At 32.7% G+C, this 10,112-nt stretch overlaps 1 protein-coding gene across 2 annotated transcripts in view; it reads left to right on the top strand.

The window, feature by feature from the left end:
• Nucleotides 1-4,398: 4,398 nt before the first annotated feature.
• The window catches only part of LOC109059447 (GTPase IMAP family member 8-like), a 45,226-nt gene continuing 39,512 nt past the window's right edge, over nucleotides 4,399-10,112 (top strand). The window contains exons 1-4 of one of the 2 annotated variants that reach the window (XM_042716044.1): nucleotides 4,399-4,434; nucleotides 4,531-5,235; nucleotides 5,698-5,727; nucleotides 5,820-6,506. In XM_042716044.1, the coding sequence (XP_042571978.1) occupies nucleotide 4,434; nucleotides 4,531-5,235; nucleotides 5,698-5,727; nucleotides 5,820-6,506 (1,423 nt within the window). In that variant the 5' untranslated portion in view covers nucleotides 4,399-4,433. The remainder of the gene's footprint in view (nucleotides 4,435-4,530; nucleotides 5,236-5,697; nucleotides 5,728-5,819; nucleotides 6,507-10,112) is intronic. The other variant, XM_042716052.1, reaches the window with a different exon arrangement.

Below are 10,112 nucleotides of genomic sequence, written 5' to 3'. Positions count from 1 at the left end.
GTTAGTTCATGTTAGCATTTAACATTGGACTTCTAAGTCTATGCTTTATGGCCTACAAAAGATCCATGAACAAGTCGTCAACTAAAACCTAAAGCACCAATACAGCAATCCTTTAAACAACGAATGATGAAGTTTATAAACTACAGTGTTCCTGAGCGTAAGGACGATCTGCCACAGTTTACAGACGTTTATACGGAAGTAGGCCTAAGTGATGTAGACCTATAAAGTGTTGGGATATAATATTATTTATGTGTTCTTATTTGCTCTTAAAGCAAAATAAAAAAATAACACTATGTTGTCCCAATTTTATAAACTTCGGAAAAGCGCATGTAAACATTTGAATTGTGTCTCTTAGTTTAGATATTATTTTGTTTCCTGTATGTAAACATCAGAGGCCTGCTGTGTCATCGTGACATAAGGAGACAAAGTCCTCACAGGTTTCTTTTTTTTCTTTCCAAATATGAATGCATGTCCCAGTTCATTTCTGGTTAAATAAACATTATTTACACTATCAAATAATTATAATAATAACAATTATATATATATATATTGTTGTGGCAAAAACAATTATTAACAAATAGCATCACAGTGTAAGAGACAAGGGAATCAAGTTATATTTAAGGAAAGAAGTTTATTTTCCTTACAGAGGTGTGTTCACAATGTTTCAGCAGCTACCCTGAAACACAACAGACCTTAAATCACACTAAAAACAGACAGCCTTATTATACTGTTAACACCCCCAACTTCTTACAAGGTTCTTTCTTTGTAAATTTCCACTTAACCCCGTAAACCAAACCTAGCAACCCCTCTGTCTTTCCTGCACTAAAGAGTTCAAAGGCTCTTTCTGATCGTGTGTTTGTGTGCCTTCACACCCGTGAGGTCAAAGGTCTTTATTTATGGCTAACCCGTCTGTCTTTCCTGATTAAATTACCCACACTAAAGACTTCAAAGGCTCTTTGTTTTACTGTGTGATGTCTTCGTTGCATTCCAGGTGACATACAGTACAGGTCAAAAGTTTGGAAACATTACTATTTTTAATGTTTTTGAAAGAAGTTTCTTCTGCTCATCAAGCCTGCATTTATTTGATCAAAAACACAGAAAAAAAGTAATATTTGTGATATATTATTACAATTTAAAATATTTTTTTTTAAATTTATTATACTTTAAATTATCATTTATTTCTGTGATGCAAAGCTGAATTTTTAGGATCATTATCACATGATCCTTTAGAAATCATTCTAATATGATGATTCATTATCAAAAGTTGGAAACAGTTCTGCTGCTTAATATTTTTTCAGAACATGTGATACTTTTTTAGGATACTTTGATGAATAAAAAGTAAAAAAAAAAAAAAAAAAAAAAAAAAGAAGCTATGTTTTTTAAAATATAAATATTTTGTAATAACAATATACACTACTGGTCAGTAATTTGGGGTCAGTAATTTTTTTACCTTTTTTTAAATAAAACCAATACTTTTATTCAGCAAGGATGTGTTAAATTGATAAAAAGTGATAGTAAAGAAAATATATTAGAATATATATTATTAGAATTTTTTATTTTTTTTTAATAAATGCAGTTCTTTTTAACCTTTTATTCATCAAATATATTAGACAGCAGAACTGTTTCCAACACTCATAATAAATCAGAATATTAGAATGATTTCTAAATGATCATGTGATAGACTGGATGTTACATGTGACACTGAAGGCTGGAGTAATGATGCTGAAAATTCAGCTTTGCATCACAGGAATTAAATTATTTTTTTAAAGTATATTCAAATAGAAAACTATTATTATATAAGTTGTAATAATATTTCACAATATTACTGTTTTTTTCTGTATTTTTGATCAAATAAATGCAGGCTTGATGAGCAGAAGAGACTTCTTTCAAAAACATTAAAAATAGTAATGTACTGTACTGTACATTTACATATTGAGAGAGAAACACAAGTTAAATCAAAAGGAAAAATATATAAAAACCCACACAATGTCTAAGAAAGTAAATAAGAAAGAGTAAAATACTAATTTTTTCTACTATTATATATATATATATAATATATATATATATATATATATATATATATATATATATATATATATATATATATATACTGTTCTATTTGTTAAAACAAAGTGTATATCTCAAGTTCGGGTTTCTAAAATAATAACAATAATTCCAAAATAATTTGGCAGACGCTTTTATCCAAAGCGACTTACAGTGCATTCAGACTATCAATTTTTTCCTATCATGTGTTCCCGGGGAATCGAACCCCCAACCTTGCGCTTGTTAACGCAATGCTCTACCACTTGAGAAATAAATAATAAATATAAATAAAATAATAACAATTAACAATACAATGAACAACATATTTCACATGTATGTCATTTGTGAACTGATCTTCAGGTATTATTTTTAATATTCAAATTTTTTTTGGATCAGCAGTCATCATGGGTTGATATACAATTTCACCAATCATTTTTTTTTTTCACTAAACCGACTGCTCACCAAAAAAAGAACGAACAAACACATTATGTTTTTAGGCCATTTCAGGTCATGTGACTTTCCCCCATTCATTCATTCTTAATTAGTGCCCACCACACACATTAGGTTTGTTCAAGAGAAACATGGCCTGCTGTAACTTAAAATATGTGAAACATCTTCTTCTTAACCAGAAGTATGCAGATTCTACAAGGTGTATTTAAACTTATGATCTCAGTTGTACAAATAGCCTTTTTAATAATCCCTTTCAAATAACTTTTGGTGCAATAAACAATCTTGTCATTTTCTTAAAGCGATTGTAGCACTTAATGCACTGACAGTCATGTTGAGCTGCTTTGTTGAATTACTAATGACTAATGAAACTTTTTTTTTTTTGTGATGCTCACATTTATTGTAACTCTGAAGCAGTTTCTATTTGTATTAAGTTAAAATATGTAAGGAATAACTGATGACGGGCCGTTGAATTACTAGAAAAATAATTAGTGTTGTGGCCGTTACACCTCAGGTGTACATTATTTTTCTAATAATTTAATGACCCAGAGTCAATTATTCCACTTGTATTACGGTTACCACACCTCAAGACATCGATCAGATGATATATTTAATGGGATCATTTTAAAGCTGGTAACGGAGGCTTGAGCCATTGATAGCATCCTAATGCAGTTATTAATGAAGTTATTAGAAAGAGAGCGAGAGAGACAGAGACACACAGAGAAAGACAGAGAGACGAGAGAGAGAGAGAGGAGAGAGAGGAGAGGAGAGAGAGAGAGAGAGAGGAGAGAGAGAGAGAGAGCTAGTGTGAATTAGGCTGCAGCAGCGTCTCTAAACAGCGCTGTTATTTCCTCGCTAGTGAGAAATGTCATGTGTACTTACTTTCGGAAAATCGTCTGTCATGTTGTTGTTTTTATTAGTCCTGTAATTTCTGTTATTACAGTTTTACTATATGCGAAGTGATATGGAACTGTAATGCGGTCAGGAGAGCTGCCTGGAACTACGTTTGCCGTGCGTTTCCTAAAAAATAATGTCACACCTCAGAACGTTCGTCAGCCAATCAGATTCAAGCATCCAACATTTGACTTGACTTCGAATCTGTATCTCCTTGCTCTCTGAGACTAAGAGACTACAGACCATGAGACAGTGTTTTTTTATTTTTTTATTTTTTTTACACAGGGTTGGGCAGAGATCAGCAATCATTCTAACCACAGGAATTTTCATTGTTCAGATATAAAAAAATACTTGGCTGTTTCTATCTATAGTGGTACTTGATCTACCAGTGTCTCAATTACAATCTAGAAATACAGAGGGGATCTGATCTTCATTAACATTTTGATACAAAGGTCTTAAAGTATTACAGCTTAAATTATTCATGAATGCCAAACTGTAAAATCTGTAATATTTGCATTGCTGTCTTAAAACTATTCATTTTATTAAAATTGCACCTTTATTTGAGTTCAAGTAGATAGAAACTTTAACACTGAATTACAGATAAAAAATGGCTTTGTAATATGTGCATTGTGCTTTGGTTTATTAACGTGTTCTAGTCAGTAAGAATAATAATGCAGATATTAATAACTGTTGATTTATTTATTTTTATTATTATTTATAGAAAGCAAGAGAGACCAAAGCCCACCCGGTGATCGTCCCACCAGTAAGTGAAAAAAAAAAAATATGATTGACAAAACATAGTATTAATATTAATTATTAACCTGCATTTTATGTGAAACAGGATTAATGTTGTAAACCATCAATAATTAAACCAGACGTAATGTTTGCATGTTAATTCTAAGAATTTTCTGTACACATTCACTAAATCCAGTCAGTCATGATGATTGTGAATGTTCAATCATGTCATATTCATCACATCTGATACTATATGTGTGATGTTATTTTCAGAGAGGCTAAGGCGACGAAGTAAAAGTGAAGAACACCCTAACAGTAAGTTCATTAAATTATTTAATTTATGACTTTTATTTATTTCTTTTCAAAATATTTTCGTGAAAGAATATATGAATGTGTTTTTGTGTGTTTCAGTGTGTGATCTGAGGATTGTTCTTCTGGGGAAGAATGTATCAGAAAACAGCAGAGTCAGAAACTCGATCCTGGGAATAGATGTGCATGAGAGTGATGCACCTATAAAGCAGCACAATGTGCTGAAAATCAGCGAAACAGTGAAGGGCAGACAGATCACAGTCATTAACACTCTTCATCTGCTGAATCCTGACCTCTCAGATCATCAGATCACACAGACAGTGAGAGAGTGTGTGAATCAATCTGATCCAGGACCTCATGTGTTCATAATCATACTGCAGTATAAAAACTTCACCGAAGAGGACCTGAGAAGAGTGAAACATGTGCTCAACAAATTCAGAGGAGAAGCGATTAATCGTTCCATCGTTCTCACGACTGATGAAGAGAGAGATTACTCATACATGAGTTCTGTAATAAAGCAGACAGCTATTCAGCAGTTAATAAAGGAATGTGGAGGAAGACATTTGGAGTTTGAAACAGAAAACCCAGAATGGCAATCTGACATATTCAAGAGTATTGATAAGATTCTTCAGGAAAACCTGGAAGAATACCTCACATGTGAAATATTTGGTGATGCTGAAGGAACATCAGTGGATGAAGAGCAAAGATCTCATGGTTCAGTCAGATCAGAGGGAAAAAACAAAGAGCGTTCTTATTACAAAGATGATGGAAAACCCGAACAGAGCAAGAGAAGTGAAGGAAGTCTAAGTACGATTTCAGAATTTCTCTTCTTATTATGATAATCAAATAGAATAACTATACAAAACTACATTTAAAAAAAAAAAAAAGCTTCCAAACAAAACAGGAAATTTCATGCTTTGATTATAAGCAGAACTTATTTTGTTACTGTTGTTAAACTTGTGCCCTGTGTCCTGGAAAGTTTCCAGCAGACAGTGTTTCACAAAAGCTGTACTGTTAATCATTCTCAATGAATAAAGTGTACATGTGTATAATGTAAAATGAAAACTCAAAGGAAGTGAATTGGAACAAGAATGAATTGAGGAACAGGGAACAGCTTTAATGCTTTTGGACCAAATAACAAAAGAAAAAAAAATGCTTAGCAAATAAAAGCAACAACAACAAAAAAGTTTATATGAAATATGATTGGAGAATGGCAGAATACAGCATAACTATTTGTATAATGTCTATTAAAAAAAAATAAAAATACAATTGATATAAGAGAGTGGATTCGCTCCAACAGTAAGTTGATAAAAATATTGGAAGCTAAGATTTTCATATTCTAAAATGTGGTTGTTGTTTAAGGAAGTCTAATGTTTTTAATATGTTTTCAGTGCCAGCTAATTTCTCTGGAAAACAGAAGCTGAACCTGGTTCTGTGTGGAAGTGATCCAACATTGAAAGTCTCTGTGTCCAAACTTTTACGAGGAAAAACTATAAAATCTTCACATCAGAGAGAGGGCAAAAAACACCACTTTAAGAAAGAGGAGAGGATTCATGGTCGTCTGATCAGTCTGGTGGAGCTTCCAGCTCTCAATCGACTCTCAGAGGAGGAAGTGAAGCGTGAAACTCTCCACTGTGTGTCTCTCTGTGATCCTGGAGTTCATGTTTTTCTTCTCATTGTTCCTGTTGGTCCACTGACTGATGAAGACAAAGCAGAAATAGAGAAGATCCAGAAGAACTTTTATTCCAGAGAGCATTTCATAGTAATGTTTATCAGTGAAGGCACTGTTAAAAGACCAGAGACAGACTTCATAAAATCCAGCTCAGAATCTCAGAGCTTAATCAGTTATTGTGGAGGTCAGTACAGAGTGATGGGTTTAAAAGAGCATAAAAACACAAGACAGATCCCAGAACTACTGGATTATATTGAGAACATGAAGACTGAACCATATTCACCACAGATGTACATGAAAGCTCAGGAGAACAGAGTCAGACGTGAAACAGAGGAGAAATATGAAGAGAAACTACAGAGAATGGAGGATGAAATCAAAGAGTTAAAGCAGAAGAATCAGTCAGAAGGTGAGTGTTTTTAAGCTTATGCTTCTTCATCAGAATGTAGAAATAGTTCTCTCACAATGATGTGTGTTCTCGAAGTCTGTTGTAAATGTAGAAAAAGATTTATCTGATTCATAATTAATTAAATAATTTGAGTCAGCTCTTTTCCATTAAATGGTCAAATTGTTTAGCAAAACAGTAACATGATTCTTTAACTCTTTACAAAAATTTGCCTTCAAAAGTTTCTCATGGATTGTCAGTGAAGAAAGTCTTTAAGTTCATGCTTTTTAAGTTTAAAGAGATAGATCACCCAAAAATGAAAATATGCTGCCTACGCACACACCCTCGGGCCATCCAAGATGTATAGGAGACGTTTTTCTTCAGTAGGACAGTGAAGTCACATTGTTCTTGGTGATTGTATGTCTGTATGTCTATGGCTGCAGGTCTTTGAGTGTCAAAAAAAACCCAAACAAACATACAGAACAAGACTAAATGAATACCCCTGGCTCCTGATGATACATTGAAGTCTAATGTAGTGAAACGAATGGTCTGTACATGAACTTTCTGTCGCATTATGACGTATGCACAGAGCTGGTTAGTAAATGATTACATGTAATCTGAATTGTATATTACATTTTATAATGTTCATAATGAGATTACCATTACTTTTTTATGGATTACATATTATTTACACAATGGCATTAAATCATTCATAATTTATTGTGAGATTCTCTCTAATTTTTTTTGTTTTTGTTTTTTCTCTTTTAAATTTTCCTTTCTAAATATGTGACCCTGGAAAACAAAACATGTCTTAAGTGTCAGTTTCTCAAAATTTATACATCATCTGAAAGCTGAATAAAAAATCTGGAATTTGAGGGTGCAAAAAAATTTAAATACTGAGAAAATCGCCTTTGAATTTGTCCAAATTAATTCTTAGCAATGCATAATCAAAAATTAAGTTTTGATATATTTACGGTAGGAAATTTACAAAATATCTTTATGGAACATGATCTTTTCTTAATGTCCTAATGATTTTGGGCATACAAGAAAAATAATAATTTTGACCTATACAATGTATTTTTGGCTATTGCTACAAATATACCCCAGCAACTTAAGACTGCTTTTGTGCTGCAGGGTCATATATGTGTCTGCTCCCATTTAGCTTTGACTGAGTTCATAATATAGAATGTCCATGAAAGGGTCATGTAAATAAATTTGCAAACACCTCTCAAGAAATTATACAATGTACTGTATGCACATAAAAATGACTAAACACTGTTAATGTATAGCTGTGAAACACTGTTTTCATCACATCCTTCAGTAACTGTTGATTCTGGAAGTCTGAAGAAAAAATGGTCACATTGACATGCAGATAATCAAATTGAATATTTCTATTTTTAGTGTTCAAATGTTTGAATAATTTGTTTTACATTTTTATGATTTAATTAATTACCAGGGGTTTATTAACTCACAAACCCACTGCAGTTTTTACATTATGCCCAGTTTGGGAAACCCCAGTGTAATGGAATGTGTAAAGCATTTTATGATGTTGATGTAAAAACAAATGGAATATATTTTCTTTCTAATTTTTTTTTTTTTTTATATATCAGTGTGGTACGTTTAATGGCAAGTTTAACACAAGTTTGATAAAACATAATCTATAATTAATTAAAAAAATAGTCAGAATACATTGTAAAATGAGTAACCTAGATTACGTTAGTAACTACAGTTCTCAACATGTAATCTGAAATTAATGAATTACAATTTGTAAGTAATCTATCCAGCTCTGTGTATGTGCGGGCACATACTCACATGAATTCTGACACTGTTTGTTTACAATTGAGAATGAGGACCAAGAACCCCTCCCCTCCCCCTGCACTCACATTTGCACAAAACATTCCGGGCCGGAGCACGGTTACGTCATGTACGAGATAACAGGAAGGAAACCATTTTCACTAATACATAAATTTATTTTTATGGAGGCGGCTGATGAAAGAATTTGCTAACCCCATCTCATGAATATGCGTATTAATACCACAAGTTTCTATTCCTATTTGGCATAGTATTTATACGCAGAAATTGACTTTGGTGTGCATATAATATGCAATGGTTAGGGGTGTTTGGGATAGGTGCCAAAACTGTATATCATATGCACACAAAACTGGGCCTAATTTGCAGCTTTACTCACAAACTACAATTCATGTTCATCAATAAGGTGAGAACCAGACCCTAAATATACCTAAACCTAAATATACTATATATTAATTAAATTGAAAATTGTACTGTAGTAGTAGTGATAGAATATGTTTGTGGTCATAATGATGACAGTAGCGCACACAAAATAATAGCTGTTCCGTGCTCCGGCTCGGTTATTGATCACACATGTGTACCGCGCCTGAGCCCAAATGAAGTCAAGTCACCTTTATTTATATAGCGCTTTAAACAAAAAAGATTGCGTCAAAGCAACTGAACAACATTAATTAGGAAAACAGTGTGTCAATAATGCAAAATGACAGTTAAAGGCAGTTCATCATTGAATTCAATCATGTCATCATCTCAGTTCAGTTTTAATAGTATCTGTGCAATAAGTAAGGAATAATTGACGACGGGCCGTTGAATTACAGGTGCTGATCATATAATTAGAATATCATCAAAAAGTTGATTTATTTCACTAATTCCATTCAAAAAGTGAAACTTGTATATTATATTCATTCATTATACACAGACTGATATATTTCGAATGTTTATTTCTTTAAATTTTTATGTTTATAACTGACAACTAAGGAAAATCCCAAATTCAGTATCTCAGAAAATTAGAATATTGTGAAAAGGTTCAATATTGAAGACACCTGTGCCCACACTCTAATCAGCTAATTAACTCAAAACACCCTGCAAAGGACTTTAAATGGTCTCTCAGTCTAGTTCTGTAGGCTACACAATCATGGGGAAGACTGCTGACTTGACAGTTGTCCAAAAGACGAGCATTGACACCTTGCAAGAGGAGGGACACAAAAGGTCATTGTAAAAGAGGCTGGCTGTTCACGGAGCTCTGTGTCCAAGCACATTAATAGAGAGGTGAAGGGAAGGAAAAGATGTGATAGAAAAAAGCTTTTATAAAAATTAGAGAGCATCTGCGCTGCGGATCATTTCAGAAAGCTAACAGCTATAACACCAGCATTAAAAACTTTTTTAAATAAGTTGAACTCAAAACTCACTTTCAGTCAGAAGCATGTGTTTGAAATAATTTGATCCGATGTGGATTATAATCACTAAACAAGGCAGAAATATGTATAAGCGATGTAAAAGACTGCACGCTAGACATTAACATTACCATAGTAAACATGGTAAATGCAACCACTTGAAGAAATCAGACATCAACTTCTTATTCTCTATCACAATCGTGTATTTATTTAGTAACACATTTTATCTATCATAAGTCTCGTCTTGAGAGTTTAGCTCCACGTAGCCTATAATAAAAATATAATAATGTTTTTTGTTCGGGAGCTTTTATAAAAATAGAGTTATTATCATTCATTCTAAATGTGATGTAGCCTGTGACTACAAATAAACAGAAACAGACTCGACTGAATAAGCAGGCTATTTTCATTTTCATTTTATATTTTCAAATAA

The sequence above is a fragment of the Cyprinus carpio genome, chromosome A3, assembly GCF_018340385.1.
Source record: "Cyprinus carpio isolate SPL01 chromosome A3, ASM1834038v1, whole genome shotgun sequence".
Classification (NCBI taxonomy): domain Eukaryota; kingdom Metazoa; phylum Chordata; class Actinopteri; order Cypriniformes; family Cyprinidae; genus Cyprinus; species Cyprinus carpio.
The sequence above is the reverse complement of the archived record's forward strand: the minus strand, read 5'-3'. Positions and strand labels throughout refer to the sequence as shown.